We start from the raw sequence: 17,284 nt of genomic DNA on the forward strand, positions 1-17,284 counted from the left end.
TTAGATCTTATATCTTGAGCTACTTGAAGAGGAGACATTATGATTGGTAATTACAAGCAGAAGAGGCTGACACTAGTCATGGCAGAAAGACAAACAGAAGCTAATAAGAAGATGACCAGAAAAGGGAGCAGCAGGTACAAAATATGAGGGGAAAGACAATTACCAAGGTTGCTAATGTGTCACCAAAGCAAAAAGAGGGCCAACAGAGTTACTGCTATTCTGGTTGGTGAGGAATGATTTGGTGTTACAGGAGTTTTCACTGTCAAGAAGATCCTCAGAAAAGAATGAGAGAAGCACAAGAGGGCAAAGAAGTTAGCAGAGATCAGTCCCCTAACCTTCACTTGAACCAGTACAGCACAATTGTATCTGTTTTACAAATACTGATTTCACATGAAAATGACTTACTGCTTAATGGGTGAGAGGTGAAGGGCAGGGGGGCGATTTGAGGAAACACATTTTTAGCTCCCAGAGACCATTTCATTACAATTGCAAAGATGGACTGTGTTGGGCTACCTTCCCTCCCAAAAAATTCTTACAATAAAGCCCCATTACCTGAGGTAACCTGACACATCTCCATGATTTAAAACGAGAACAGGTAGAATCAGTGTTCTCTGTCATTTTGGGTTCCATTAAAACGATGTAAATACAGTTTACTGCCATTAACTAAATTTAAATAAAATCTGGTGTAAGAGAAAGTTTTTTTAAGTATAAACATTTATTGATTACTAGTATACATGGCTCTTGAAATGTTTACTAATCCAAAGCAAAATATGCTGGAAGTGTAAAACACAGCATGTTTCTGATTTCAAAGATTTATCACAAAACAACATAAATATAGGTCATTAATAACTTTTATAGTAATGGTGTTAAAAGGGTATTTTGTATATAAGGAGTAAAATAAAATATTAAAATTAGTTTCATCTGTTTTTTCCATATGGCTACTAGATAATTTTTTAAAGTTTATTTATTTTGAGTGAGAGAGAGAGAATCCCAAGCAGACTGCATGCTTTCAGCACAGAACCCCATGTGGGGCTCAATCCCATGAACCGAGAGATCATGACTCAAGCAGAAATCAAGAGTCAGATGCTTAACCAAATGAGCCACCCAGGCACCCCTAGCTAATTTTAAATTACAATGTGGCACAATTTTTATTTCCACTAGACAGGTCTGATTGAAGCCTAACAATGTATTCAAGACTGGCTTATAATTTCACTTTCATCCATTTGGGCAAATTCAATTGCTTCAGCCAAAGGGAAAATAGGAAACTGAGACTTAAAGCTAAAATTCTCCTGTTTTTCAAAATTGCAAAAGATGACAAAAGACCTGATCAGAAAGCTTCCCAATCCAATGTTTTCATATAACATAGTAATAGACTTTTACTACATTTTTTCACTTACCTCATGCCTTTTTTCATGATATAGCAGAACACACTAATTTGAATATTAAGAACATTTAGAAGAAAATGCACATTTTTAATTCTATCAGGCATGTCTATGAGAAACCTAGGTAGGCTAAAGCAAAGACAGATTCAAGGAAAGAAAGAGAATTCATCTATTTTAGCACAATAGTGCACTCTTTAATTATGTCATATAATTCTCAGAACAACCCTATGACTTAACTTCTGTATCCTTTCTTTCACTGCTGAGAATACTAGCTCACAAATCTTTAATGTCTTTTGCCCAAAGTCATAGAGCTAATAAGTGACATGGTAGGATTCAAATTCAAATCTGACCCCAAAGATTGAGTTCTTAGAAGAAAATGTAATAAAGAATACAAATTTATGTTTAAAACAGTAACTCCTCTAAAGAAAAAGACTGAATTAAACATGGCATTGCTCCAGCAAAACTTAATTAAAATACTCTTCAAGAACTCTGCTTAATCCAATCAATATTATACACTAGACTAGGAAACTTGATTAAACAAGTCCCAAGCTAGGGGCTAGGAGAGGCCCTACCTTTATAGAGTTATATATTTTTTCCTACTTTATATGTCTCAGAGCTACTATAATCATATGAGTTTAATAAATACTGAGAATTTCACTTACCTAGAGAATTACTAGTTTCTAAATGTCCCAATTATTTAAAACAAAACAAAAGGAACTATAAGAAGCCATTAAAAATCTGAGCTAGACTCTGAAACATGTATTTAGCAAATCTTTTATAAGAGATCGAAAGAAGTGCTTAATAATTACTAGGAATTATTCAATAAATCATGACTTTTAAAAACTGGTTCTCATTATCGTTACAAGTCATGACAGTCTTACTCAAACCTAAAACCAACTCCCAAACTAATTTCATGAACCCAGATCAGTACTTAGCATATTACAACAACTGAAGCAATCACACCTTAGCAGATTTAATGAGATACCACTTCACATCTACTAGAATGGCTACAAACTAGAAGACAGGTAAGTGTTGGCAAGGGTAGGAAAAAAAAACTGATCTGCTGGCGGGAATATAAAATGGTACAGCCATTGTGGAAGTTAATAAATGACCTAACAGTTCCACTCCTAGGTATATATCCAAGGGAATGAAGGCATGTGTCCACACAAAAATCTGTACACAAATATTCATAGCAGCACTATTCCCAAGAGCCAAAAAGTGGAAATAACCCACATTTTTATCAAATGATATATAAATAAAATGTATATCCATGAATTAAAATTGTTATTTGGTAATACAACCACATGAAGTCCTGATACATGCTATAGGATGGACGAACCTTGAATACATTACACTATGTGAAAGGTGTCAATCATCAAAGACTACATATTGCATGATTCCACTTGTATGAAATGCCCAGAAAGCGTATTAGTGGCTGCCTAGGGCTAGAGGAGTTGGGAGGAAATAGGGAATGAGTGCTAAATGAAGAATGACAGCTAATAGGGTTTCTTTTTGGGGTGATGGGAAGTTTCTAAAATTGATAGTGATGACTGCACAACTGCAAATATACTAAAAATCACTATATTATACACTTTAAGTTGGTAAACTGTGCAGTATTATGAATTACTGTACATCTCAAAGCTTTTTTTTTTTTAATGTTTATTTATTTTTGAGACAGAACACATATCTGTCACAAGCAGGGGAGGCAGAGAAGGAAGTCGACACAGAATCTGAAGCAGGCTCTAGGTTCTGGGCTGTCAGAGCAGGGCTCAAACTCAGGAGCTGTGAGATCATGACCTGAGCCGAAGTCAGACGCTAAATGACTGAGCCACCCAGGCACCCCATCAAAGCTGTTTTTTAAAAAGATAATCCAATGTAGTATTTCTTAGAAGAAATGTTGCCAACCAGCCATAAATATCTAAGTCTTCAAAATCTAAATACCACATCACTCATTAGAGAGAAATACTCGTTGCGAAAGAAGTAAGGAGGAATGGGGCAGGGATATTAGCTATCAGGGATCATAATGACACCAGAGTTTCTTATTATACTGAATCACCAAAAGCTCTTCTGATATTTGAGAAACTGGATAGCTAATAGAGCTATGTTCCCCAACATTAACACACTTAAGCCTAGAGATACAAAAGGAAAAAGGGTAATAATGAAGAACAGGAAAATAATTGGTCATATGTCTGTCAACTGACCTGCAAGTTCAATCACCTTGGACCCCTAATGAAAAAGCCACTGAATTGATACTCTAGGGATCAGAAAACAGCAGAGTCTTGCCACATAAATATCCCTCCATTTTCACTTAACTGTCAAGATATTTTTGTGCAGAAGTTTGTTGTATCATACACAGTTCTCCACCCAGATTAATGGGTTTTCGGTCATTCTCCCTTAACACATTAAATACGGCAATTACCAGAGCAATTACCACTAAACGTGACAACCAAAGACCTATGAACAAATTCTAGAAGGCCTTAGTTTTTTTCTCATGTTATAAGCAGTCACCTTTTAATGTTTATTTTTGAAGGAGGGCATGAGCCAGGGAGGGGCAGAGAGAAAGAGGGAGACACAGACCCAAAGAGGGCTCCAAGCTCTGAGCTGCAAGCACAGAGTCCCACGCAGGGCTCGAACTCACCAGCCATGAGATCATGCATGACCTGAACCGAAGACGGACGCTTAAACGATTGAGCCACCCAGGCACCCCTTAAGCAGTCAACTTTTAAAAGGAGTTTTTCTATCTGAGAGTAAATGTATCTTTGAACACTTTCTTGTGAAACAAAATCTGGTGAAATATCTTACTCTTGTTAACCTGGTGGCTAAACTCCCCAGGTCAGTACTTAAAATCAAAGCACCACCAAATCCAGAAATTCTGTACAACAATTTCCTGGGGTTGGGGCGAGGGGCAGGGCTGGGGGTGGGGGGGGGATGTTCAGAATTCCAATGGTGACATCAAGGATTCATCTCCTGGTAGTTTCCCATGAGTCTGAAAAGTAATCATAAAATTTAAAAACTATTAAACTCTGATGTGTTTTTTTTAAATACCAGATGTCCTTTCCAACAATTGTCAACATTAAACAACCAAGGGCACAACCTTCCAACATTTAAAAAAACTTGCATCATAAAAATACAATGTGCTTTCCTTATTACCCTCAGTTCAAGATGTGATCTAGAACAGCTTCTAAAATCCCTAAGCTTTGTAAGACAACCAGTAATTTGTATGTTTTGTTTTTGTTACTATTTCTGTTAACACTAAAAACTTTAAAAGTTAATAAAAATTAGAGTCTGAGAAAATATAGGCAATTTAGGGATAAAATAAAGAATAATCATATGTTGTAACCAAAGATAATCTTGCACCATTATTTCCTTTATCTGTTATTTTAAGAGCTTCCCATCTTTGCCTTGATTCAAAAGAAAAATTCCTTTAAGAAATATAAAAAAACAATAAATACTAATGGCAGAAAAATTCAGTAATGTGCCTAAGGTCACTCACGTAGGAGGTAGAGAAGCAAACCTAGACAGCCTGATACCAGAGCCACCCTTTTACCTACTCCTCACTACAATTACAGACAAACCTCTGCAAACTTCATTTAGTCCTTCCTCTAACCTACCTCCCTACCACCAGGCTAGGAGCACAGAAATGCCTGTCTGTAATATATACAGTTCATAAAACGTTTTCTTATAAATTCCATGATAAATGGTGATTAAGTTCCCCTGAGACTCAAATACAAACATTTCCATTAAAAAAAATTTTTTTAATCAGATAGAAAAAAATATGTGATACATTTCTTTTAACCTTGGGGAATATGTTAATTTGCATTTTTACAATATGCCAATGACTTGTAAGCAATTCACTAAAATTTATGACTATTTGAGATGCCAAAAATTAAGCATGCTAGGCCATAAATAAAACCACAAGACAGGCTTAATCAACCTGCAACAAGCATCAACACCTTCAGGAAAATTGCGAATGGTGGTAAAACTGTGCTAGAATACCATCCCCTGGCCATCACTGGCCAATATTCCTGACGCTCTTTTCCTCCCACTTTCATTTCTCACCACTTTCTATACGTATCTCACCACTTTCTATATGTATTCCAGTATTCCAAATCACCACCTGAGCATTCTAACCACCACTGGAAGATTCCCATCAGTAAAACGACTACCAATAGCTTGTATCCAACTCTGCCACTTGGAGAAAGTGGAAACTTCCAGTATTTTTGTATACATTGTCTCTACAATATGCACTGTTTTGACTGTGTTTGTGAAGCACAAACTTTTAATAGCTATATATACTAAATCACTTGCATTTAAATGTCTGATTTCTTCTTCTATTATCAAGTCAAAGTTATCAGTGTATAACTATGCCAAATCCTTTCTTTCTAGTTTGATCTCACCAGTACTCAAACAAAATGCACTTTATCATATGCATGCATTGCTTTATTAAAGAGATTCTAATATTTTTGCTTATCTGCAAAAATATATTCAGTAATTCACCTATAATCTGTAAAATAAATGGAAGTTTCTTTTAAGGAAAAGTATCAAGTTAGTCATATTGATAATGTGTTCATAACTGCATTCTAAAAACAAGTATAAAACCCATTATTACATTTTTATAAAAATGTACTGATGCAAGCACAGACATAAGCAATTGCAACACTAGCCGTGGCAATTATGGAAACCAGGCAAGCTAATATACATACTCTAGGGATACTCAGCTTGGGAGCCATTTGCATGAAAGAGAAGGGCTTTTTAGATAAAATATATTTCTTTTGCAAGAACAAAGATTAAGAAAAAATACAGAGATTTTTGAAGAGGGTGCCAAGATCATTCCATGGGAAAAGAACAGTCTGTTCAACAAATGATATTGGAACAAGTGGATATCCACATTCAAAAGAACTGAGTTCGATCTTACCTCACACTATATACAAAAATTAACTCAAAATGAATCACAAACCTAAATGTAAGAGCTAAAACTATAAACACCTTAGAAGAAAACATACAGACAAAGCTTCATTACCTCTGATTTGGCAAAGGATTCTTAGATTTAATATCAAAAGATACAAAATAAAGATAATTTGGACTTAATAAAAATTTATTAAATTTTGTGCTTTGAAGGACATTAACAAGAAAGTAAAAAGACAACTGGCAAAAAGGAGAAAGTATTTATAAATCACATAGAGTTGACTGTGAACACCACTGGGAGTTAGGGGGGCTGCCCCCCTCTCCCCGCCACCAGGGCAATAGAAAATCAGCATATAACTTTTTTTTTTAATGTTTATTTATTTTTGAGACAGAGACAGAGCATGAAGAGGGGAGGGTCAGACAGAGAGGGAGATACAGAATCTGAAACAGGCTCCAGGCTCCAAGCTGTCAGCACAGAGCCCGATGGGGGGCTCGAACTCACAGACCGCGAGATCATGACCTGGGCTGAAGTCGGATGCTCAACCGACTGAGCCACCTAGGAGCCCCAAGCATGTAATTTTTGACTCCAAAAACTAACAGTCTACTGTTGCCCAGAAGCCCTACTAGTAATAGTCAACTGATAAACATTTTGTGCATTATATGCATTATATATTATATTCTTAAAGCTAGAGAAAAGAAAACATTATTACAAAAATCATAACAGGAAAACATTTATGGTAGCATACTATATTTATTGAAAATGCACGTGTAAGGGAACCCATGTAATTCAAACATGTGTTCTTCCAGGGTCAATTGTACTTGGATAAAAGACTTGTATCCAGAATATATAAAAAGCTCTTGTAATTCAATAAAAAAAAGACAACCCAATTCAAAAATAGGCAAAGGACCTGAATAGATATTTCTCCAAACATACACAAATGGCCAAAAAGCACATAAAAATATGCTCGACACCATACAGCCATCGGAGGAATGCAAATCAAAACCACACTAAGATACTCCAAACCCACTAGGATGGCTAGAATCATAAATAGATAATAACAAGTGTTGACAAGAATGGAGATAAAGCAAATCTCTCATACGCTACTGGTTCCAATATAAAATGGGGCAGCCAATTTGGAAAACAGTCTAGCGATTCCTTAAATGATTGCACATAATTATTATATGACCCAGCAACCCCACTTCTGGTAAATACTCGAAAGAATTTAAAACTAGTGTTCAAACAAAAACTTGTGCACAAATGTTTACAGAAGCATTATTCACAACAGTCAAACGGTCCCTAATTACCCAAATTCCCATCAAATGATGAACTGGCATTACTAACTCTTAAAAGCACCCAAAGCCAAATACCAGAGAGATTACTGGATTGCTCTCTTCATACAGGTTCATTCACAAGGTAGTGTACAGTTCATACACAATTCTTACTGGCAGTTCTTACACAAGGAAGGGGGCTCCAACACTTGTCTACAATGTGAAGACAAAAGCTACTGGACAGTATAGGCTGTCTCAGTAGGAACAAATGAAACGGAAGAAAAGTGCTACGGAGATCTGGTACAGTCAAATCCAACCAACCCCCACACATCATCTTTTATTTCCCTCACCTATCTTAAGTTGGAAAATTTCTCCTTTGTGATTTAATGACATCTCCTTGTATTTGGATTTTCATTACTCTATCACCAAAAACTAGATACAGGTTTAATTAAATCATGTAGACCTGTATTCTATCATTTAGATCTGTACTTTATCTAAATACAGGCTTAATTCTATCATGGTTTTGCCAAGAAAATGTTACTTCCCAATTATCTTTTGGCAATTCTGGTTGAAAGAAAAAGACTCAAGTCATCTCAAATGCTGGGGGAGGAAAGGCTATTTTAAACACACATAAAGAAGGATGCCAAGTTTCAGAGACTGGAATTCTTCAAAATGTAGCTACATCTCTTAAAGTTCAAGAGCAACTGTATTAAGAAACAGGAATTATAGAAAATGACCCTCAGAAGCCCTAGTTAGACAATTACTACTCCAGTGCTTTGTGATTAAGGTTATTTGGCTCTTGGGGTGCCTGCGTGGCTCAGTGGGTTAAGCATCTGACTCTCGGTTTTGGCTCAGGTCATGATCTCCTGGTTCATGAGTTTGAGCCCTACATTGGGCTGAGCGCTGCTGTTGTAGAGCTTGCTTGGGATTCTCTGTCTCTCAATAAATGAATAAACTTAAAAAAAATTTTTTTTTAAAGATAATTTGGCTCTTTCCTCATGTCTTTCCATGGTTATTCCACCATGACTTCATGATTTTTTTCTCTGTGCATGTTCCTGAGAAACATACATCACTGAACTATCACTGTTCCTGTTGGAGCAAAATTTTGCATCAAGCAATCTTATCTGCTACTGATCATCTAGAAAATGGCTTTCTTTGGGCCAGGTAGCTTCAATTAAGATTAGTCAACTGAGGACAGCATTTTAACAGCCACAAAGCAGAGGACATGATCATCTATATGTAAGCAACCACTTAGGGCTGCTCTCTGAGCAGAACCTGAGGCTCAGAGCATAGCAGCTGCCTAAAATACAAAGCCTCCTATCTAGTTTAGATGATCAGACTCAATCCCAACATCAATAGATTACAACAGAAGAGAATTTATGCATCACAAAATGGTCCATAAAAGCACAAAAATCTAACAATTACAGGGTCTCAAAGTAGAAAAAACTTGCAACACAAAAATCTCTACCTTAGCATCTCTGATACTCATCCAAATTCTGCCTGAATTCCTTCAAGTGCTGGTGAACTCCATACCAAAAAAGCATTGTCAGGCTATTCTAACAGATTTTTTTTAATCTTCATGTTAAGACAAAAATCTACCTTCATGTAAACTCTGGCAATTAGCCTTAAACTTTTTTTTCCTGAAGCAAAAACAAATTTATTCACTCCACTAAGAAGACTTTAACTACACGTCCTTTTAGCCTTCTGTAGACTAAACCCACTCAGTAATTTAAAATATTCTTCCTAGGATTTGATTCCAGACCCACGGCCATTCTGACTTCTTTAGGCACATCCTGTTTTGTTCAAGCCACTCTTTAAATATGCACTTGGAATTGAACACAATACCTGCGCGCTGGACAAGAACAGAATATTGCCGATTCATTTTTAGGAACCCATTACTAATTTCGTTAATTACTGTATCACTCTGGGGATTCATGTTAAGAAAGTATCTTATAAAAAAATTTCCTGGATCTGCATTTCAACACTACTGAATATTAATTGTACTCCAAAAAAATATTTTCTTTGGTCATATCAGCAAAAGAATATTTCACTTTCAAAGTTTTCACCATCACCATCTCAATTATGATTATTGTTAAAGTCATGGGATCAGGGCACTGGGTGGCTCAGTCGGTTGCACACCCGACTCTTGATTTCAGCTCAGATCATGATCCAATGGTGACAGGATGGAGCCCTACATTTAGTTTGGACCCAGTTAACATTCTCTCTCCCTCAGGGTGCCTGGGTGGCTCAGTCACTTGGGTGTCCAACTTCGGCTCAGCTCATGATTTCACGGTTCGTAAGTTCGTGCGCCATGTCGGGCTCTGTGCTGACGGCTCAGAGCCTGGAGCCTGCTTCAGATTCTGTGTCTCCCTCTCTCTCTGCCCCTACCCCACTCAGCTCTGTCTCTCTCTGTCTCAAAAATAAATAAAACATTTAAAAAAAATTTTTTTAAAGATTCTCTCTCCCTCTGCCCCTCTCCTACGCTTATTCTTCTCTCACTCTCTAAAATAACAAAAAATTAAAATTTAAAAAATTCTTAAGGCCTTGAGACCAAAATAAAATCATGTTCAAATACTAGTTTTGCCACGTAGCATTTGTAAAAGGTACTCCACCCACACTAACAGCCTCCCATTGTACCTTCCTGAGAAATTTTAGCAACCATAGGAGATGCTCAAGCTAGACAAAATGTTTTCTAAATCTCTTAACAGTCCTGATCCAGAGCACCCTGACACTGTACCTGAAGAAGATGGTCTCAAAATGAATTACAGATGTGTTTTAAGGGATAGTGTGAACCCTGGAAAAAATTAACAACAAATTGTTAAAGAGATTTGGACCAGCCTCCAGGATCTGGAAAGTTCGCAGTTGCGGACAGACCCTATTCACTAGCGAGGCCTGTGCAGTGGAGTGTAGACCCTTTTATGTACTGTACACCTGATACTGTAAACATACTGTAATAATAATGTCTCACATGGAAACAAGAGAAAACACTGTGCCAGCAGCAAGCTGCAGTTTTAAGAATGTTTTTAGTTAAACATTGAGGAGAGAGGCGCCTGGGCGGTCAGTTAAGCATCTGACTTCGGCTCAGGTCATGGTCTCGCAGTTTGTGGGTTAGAGCCCTGCATCAGGCTTTGTGCTGACAGCTCAGAGCCTGGAGTCTGCTTCAGATTCTGTCTGTCTGTCTCTCTCTCTCTCTCTCTCTCTGTCTCTCTCTCTGCCCCTCCCCTGCTCCCACTGTCTCTGTCTCTCTCTCAAAAATAAATAAACATTAAAAAAAAAAATTGAGGAAAAAAGAAAAGGCTTTTCACCCAAAGTATCATGTGTGAACCTACAAGACACTACTTTCTCTCCTCCTTGATTGTATGAATAACCCTGAGATCACCTCTTAGAACTGGTTTTAACCTTTAGCTGCAGCAGCTGCACTGCCACCTGTGTGTGTGTATGTGTGTGTATATATACGTGTGTATACATATACATATGTATGTGTGTGTGTATATATATATATATATATACACACGCGCGCACATATATATGACGTTGTACATTGCATGTACCCTTGGATCCCACAGTTTGGTCCCCCTCCCAGCTACCCCTTTAGTATGATGAGTGAACAAGTTGGTAACCTGCACAGCGAGACACAGCTATTTAATCTCTTGCCAGACATCGCCCCTCTTGGCACAGTGCTGTACAGGTCTCTGTAAAAACCCCTTGCTGTCTCAGCAGCCAATTAACTTCTAGTTTACTTTTTCCTGGGTATTTGTTTTGTTTTGTTTTCTTTCTAATCGACATGTGAAAAAGTTCTAGGTTCAGTTGAAGTTCCTGATGAAGAAACACAACTGAGATTTTTTAGAGATAAAATCTGCATATTTGTATTTCAAACAATGTAGCTAAAACTTGAAGTAAATTCCTCCTTTTTTCTTTTGGCTTAATGAGTATCATTTATTCAGTATGAAATCTTTATACTATATGTTCCACATGTTAAGAATAAATGTACATTAAATCTTGGTTAAAAAAGAGAGAGAGAGAGAGAGAGAGAGAGAGAGAGAGAGAGAGAGAGAGAGAGATTTGGACCAGCCTGGACTATATAAAACAGAGATATTTCAATGAAAAGAGGCTTCTGGACTCCCAACGTTTGGTGGATAAGAAGCAAACTGAAAATGCTACTCAGCTGCAAACATTTCTTACAGAAAAAGAGGACTTATCAGAGACTGGAACCAAAAGCAGAAGAAAACAACAATTAGGCAAAGACTTCTAGGTAGCAGAAAAAGGCTCTATTCAAGAAACATTCATCGCCCCCAAATTAGGGGGGCCCTAACAAATGAGCCTAGCTGGATTTCAGACTTGCCAGGGACAAGCAACCGCTAGCTGTCTCCCACTTCTCCCATACTTGAAGGGGAGTGTCTACTGGGGTCATCCTGTATTTGTCTCATCATTTTATGCTGGGTATATCTTTTTACTCCCTAGGTCTGTATCAAGAGGGACACACCTCCTCCCATCAAGGAGTAAAATCTAATGTAATCCTCCCACTCCTTTTTTAATCTGGTCTGGCTTTGTGTCTTCTTTGACTAACACAATGTAGCAGAAGAAAAATGACTCAAGAAGCCTTTAGCTTCCCCTCTTGCCCTCTTGGAACACTACTCCCACTATGGAAAAAGCCCAGGCTATTCCTAATAGAAAGGCCACATAAAAAAGAACCAATTACTGCCCCCAGTGACAGCCCCAGATAAGTGATGAGACGTAAATGATTCCAGGGAATAACATTCAAAAACAAACTGCCCAACTAAGTCTAGCTCAAATAACAGACTGATGAGCAAATGATTGTTTTAAGCCACTAAATTTTGGGATTGTTTGTTATACAGCAATAGGCAACTGAGACAATGATAAATAATGATGCATCTTAATTTGATGAAATATAATCAGCAGCTCAGTACATGCTTTTTAAAAGTACCAACTTGAGGAAAATCAAGTACCAACTTATGCAGTTGGCATCACCACAAAATACCATAGAATATAAATTACTATCACTATGTCCCAGATTAAAGCTGAAAGATAAAGTTAGCAATGTTAGACTATCACAGAAGAAATCCTCACAATCCTTTCCTAGTGCTAGCCAATATCCAGTCATAAATTTTAAATGGATAAGGGAGGAGTGACATCAACTAATTATAAATGAAAACGAAATAGATAGGATCCTTGAATTACAGGTCACTTTTTAACAATAAAGTTTTCAATTTTCAACTCATTCTCAACTCTTAGAACTACTAGAATTACTGTAGCTTAAATATCACAAGGAATGGTGAATTGTAGCCCACTTTCAAGAGATTATTGTAAGAAAGAATTTTTGAGGCCCAAAAGAATAGAGATCTTTTCTTAGGGGGGAAGCCTTTGTAAGTGACAAAGCACTAGAATTCAGTCAACCTGGGTCTAGTCTAGCAGTGACCTAGAGCAAACCCACTTCTGTTTGGCCATGATTCCTCAACTGTGACCTGCCAAACACTACTAGCAGCCACAAAGAGTGTAAAGGAACATGAACTTTTATGAAATAAGTAAGCCTTAGGGAGGTACAGCATAGAGAATGTAAACACAATCATATTATAATAGTGTTGTAACACATGGTAGCTACACTTGAGGTGAGCATAGTATAACATACAGACTTGTGGAATCATATGTTATATACCATAGTCTAATGGAACATTGTGAGCCAACTTCACTAAATCACTAAGCTAAGAATATAGTTAAATGTGTTTAAAGGCAATTTCTTGAATTACTATTATTACTTATTAGTAATTAACGAATTAAAGCCACCATGAATTGAGCACTTATTACATACTAAATATATGTTTATCTAATCCTATTAACAACCCTATGGAGAAGATCCTATTATCCTATTTCACAAAACAGAGGTATAAAGAGGGTAAGCAATTTTCCAAGGTATCACAGCTAGTGACAAAGCCAGAATCAAATGCTGAGTTGTTTTAAACTCTTGAGCAGAAACCTTTAAATATGTCCTTCTGCTGTCTCTGTATGACAGCCTCAAGTCCAAACTCCAAATACGAAACAAGAATCTGGTGTCAGAAATGCAATCAATGAGCAAAGAGAGTGCCATCAGCAGCTAAGAGTAAGATTTAAATTCTAGTGCCAATTCTACACCACCTACACCTGGGTATAAGACAATGGGAAAGTTAACAATGAGAATCATGAGTTTCTAATCAAGAAGAAATTAGAATGATTGCTACACGTGAAATATCTTATCTCTGGGCTTTTTTTCGTCCAAAGAATGAGATCTCAATAAGTCACTGTAGATTTTCCCTTTCCAGACTTGAAAGTTCTACTTTTTTTAATTACATAAAAATTTATTTCCAAAGTGAGTTTTCCAATCCAATCAATTAGCATATTAATATGGTAAGGCATATCAAAAGATATGAAGGTCTTCTTACCACTTATTAATCTTTCTTTCCTTTGAATCAACTCATTCTGGTACTTACTCATACACTTACACTGACTTATAAGAACCGTATTAAATTATTGATCTCTGGTGATTATTTTACTCTATTTTACTTCTGAAGCATGTCTGTCTACATGTTAGACTAATAGCCTTAAGGATATATATTTCTTCACTATCTATGGAATAAATGAATAACTGAACAGAAGACAGAAAACAATAAATGTTGACTATGGGAAAAATATTTTTCCTCTATAGCTTTAAATCCACATTATAACAACTCAAGAGTAGATTCTCAGGAACACCCATGTAATAATCTATTTTTCAGATTACTACCTATTTCCAGTTACTCCAAGTTTCTTGATGCACAATAAAAACTACTCAAATTCCATGAATTCTTTCAGTGAGCCTATCACAACCACTAGAATCAAGCAGGAGCTCAAAAAAATAAATTGAATCCAGCAAACAATTTTATAGCAGCTAATAAAATTCTGTAAGCCATTACAGTTACATTATTTAAAGTGATTATCTTCAAATTATTTTCATGACAGTTCAAATGAAGATGATGACAAGTGCTTCTAACATAAAAGTGAAGGAAAAGAAATGTTGAAGAACTGAAAAAGCAATAGAAATCAAACAGCTTTTTAACCAAGAAGAAATCAGGATGGTTGCCAAATGTGAAACATGTATTTTGGAAATATGAAATTTTTGATTACTGAAATACTGGAAATTAGAACAGATCTGAAAAGAAAGATGGTCTTAAGTTAAAATGATAAATCCAGGAACTTTTATATTTAAGGAGAGAGGACCAGAAAAGCTATTTCAAAAATCACACTTACATAAAAGTAAACCGAAAGAAGAAAGAATAAGCTACAGAGGCAAACCTTTACTTTAAGAAGGGCAGGAGTGCCTCGTGTGACAATTGGTTTCCACCTAGGTCATGATCTCACAGTTCGTGAGTTGGAGCCCTGCATCAGGCTCTGCACCGATGCGATAGGGAGTCTACTTGGGATTGTCTCCCTCTCTCTGCCCCTCCCTGCTCACGATCTATTTCGCAAAAATAACTAAACAACATTAAAAAAAAAAAAGGGGGCAGCTAGACACAAAAGGAAAGATAAAGGGTCAGATACACAGTGCTATGACAGTTGCCAAAAGCAGGGTATGGTCATAAACAAGTCTTCTGTAGGCCTAAATTATCCATCCCTTGGAAGCATTTTATGGATGAATAATCATTGTCCTGTGAGTGCATCCACTTATAAGGAACAAAAAAGGTTTATAATTTTATGCCACAATGAATGAGTATGGAAAACTACTTTTGGGTTTAGAATTACTACAACAATGTAACGGGTGGCAGAAAAGCAAAGTGTCATGGCAACATCAGATGTCACAAAAGAGCAGTCTAGGCTAAGTAGAAAACAGTGTCTTGCCCTAACAAGAGAATTAGCTATATAAAATGAGCCATGAAATGGAATAACCAAATAGAAAACAGCCCAACTGTCAGATGCTGAATAAATAGTATCGATGAATTATCTGAATTAGGAAAAGGTAATAGGTTCTTAATGTTATACCTTCCAAATATTTTTAAATAACACCTATTTGGCAAGTTATAAGATGTCTGTTCAGAATGTCTATGATTAAAGAACAATATTTTCCACAACATGGAATGATGTAATACCAAATACTAAATTGAGAGGGTGGGCTGTCCTTAAAGTGTAACCATATCAGCTTTAAAGCCTGAAAGTTCCAGGCCAGTTGCATAGAATATCCTTAAATGACTTTTTTACTTTTTTTTTTTTTTTTTTTAAAGATTCTATGGTTAATTAATCTCTATACCCAATATGAGGCTCGAACTCACAACCCTGGGATCGAGTCACATGCTCCACCCCCTTCCAGAATTCTTAATGAGATAAAACCACAAGTAACAAAATGTAAACTCAAGCCAGAAGCGACACTTGTGTGACCACAAATTCAAGTTACTCTCTCGTTTTGTGGGACTACAAATTAAGGTGACTATTGCACATATCCAAGAAAAATTAATGAACTTCGACCAAGAGTTGGAAACAAATTACACGTGTAAGCAGCTGAGTTCATTAAGAAAACTGGAATATTTTTTTAAATAGGGATTTACTCAGATGTTGCATTCGCTTAAGCACAAAACATCTCAGCCTCCTTCATTTGCCCGTTTCTGTGCCAAGCTCTTCCAAAGCTGGGGTTGATAAGGTTGACTCCAAGAAAGAAGCTCACGTAGGAAATGCAATCCTCACACAGCCCAGGGAACCGGTGACGCACTAGGAGCTTGGAAAACATCCCGTCGTTCACCTTACTAACAGCAGTTAGGTAGGAAGATGGTCGTCCACGTGCACTATTGTTTTCCAGGTGTGTTTGTTTATTTTTAACTCCTGCTTTGATATCAGTACCCTCAACCCCAACCAAATGGGGGGGGAAGGGGGATGGCAGCGCCGCTGGTGGTACGTGGGCGCAACACAAGTTTAAAAAATAAAATCACAACCTTTTTTTTTTTTTTTTCCTCTAATTGCAGCGTACTCGGTGCCCTCACCTCTCCTCTACACCTCTGCCATCACTCCACGCAGCTCTTCGCCACCGCCGCGGGTCCCCATGACAACCCCACCCGAGGACGATCCCTTTCCGCCGCCTCCCGGCCCCAACCCGGGCCCGGACAGCCACACTCGCCTGTCAAGTGACAACTCCACCTGCCCTGAGCTCTACTCTCCTCGCTCCCGAGAGACGATCCAGGAACCCTCCCGACGCGCGGGCCCACTCCCAGACTAGGGCAAAACCCTTGCCAGTCGGGAATGTCTGGAGGGGGCGGCGGGGGAAGGAGCTTAAGACGTTCCACTCCAACCCCCAAACGAGGGGTGCGAGGGCCTGGGCGCGACCCCCAAACGGGTTGCGGCGGCCCTGAACACCAAAACTAAGCGGCTGAGGGGAGCCGAGGGGCAGGCTCAGGGGGCGCGAAAGAACTTGTCGTTTTCACAAACAACGACGCGTCGAGGCGGCAGGAGACTGCTGGGGACCACGCTCACCTTGAAAGGGTTGTTGAGATCCGGGTCCGCAAACGGGTTACTGTCGAAATCCGACATCTCTCTCGCGCTTGGCGTCACCCACCGGACCCAGGCGCAGAGAGAGAGACGAAGCGAGGCCGCCGCCCCCCTGCGCGCTCACGTCGCCGCCGCCGCCGCCGAGCAGATCCGGGTGCAGCTCTCAGGGCCACCCAGCCGGCCGCGCCACTGAGCATGCCCGGTGCCACGGGCTCCCGGCCGGCGGCGCA

The 17,284-nt window shown here is 38.2% G+C and overlaps 1 protein-coding gene across 1 annotated transcript in view; it reads right to left on the minus strand.

The window, feature by feature from the left end:
- The window catches only part of SCAMP1 (secretory carrier membrane protein 1), a 129,365-nt gene extending 112,152 nt beyond the window's left edge, over positions 1-17,213 (minus strand). The window contains exon 1 of the mRNA XM_078448685.2: positions 17,040-17,213. Within this exon, the coding sequence (XP_078304811.1) occupies positions 17,040-17,096 (57 nt within the window). The 5' untranslated portion in view covers positions 17,097-17,213. The remainder of the gene's footprint in view (positions 1-17,039) is intronic.
- Between the last annotated feature and the right edge of the window lie 71 nt (positions 17,214-17,284).

This window comes from Panthera onca, chromosome A1, assembly GCF_046562875.1.
Source record: "Panthera onca isolate mPanOnc1 chromosome A1, mPanOnc1 haplotype 2, whole genome shotgun sequence".
Classification (NCBI taxonomy): Eukaryota; Metazoa; Chordata; class Mammalia; order Carnivora; family Felidae; genus Panthera; species Panthera onca.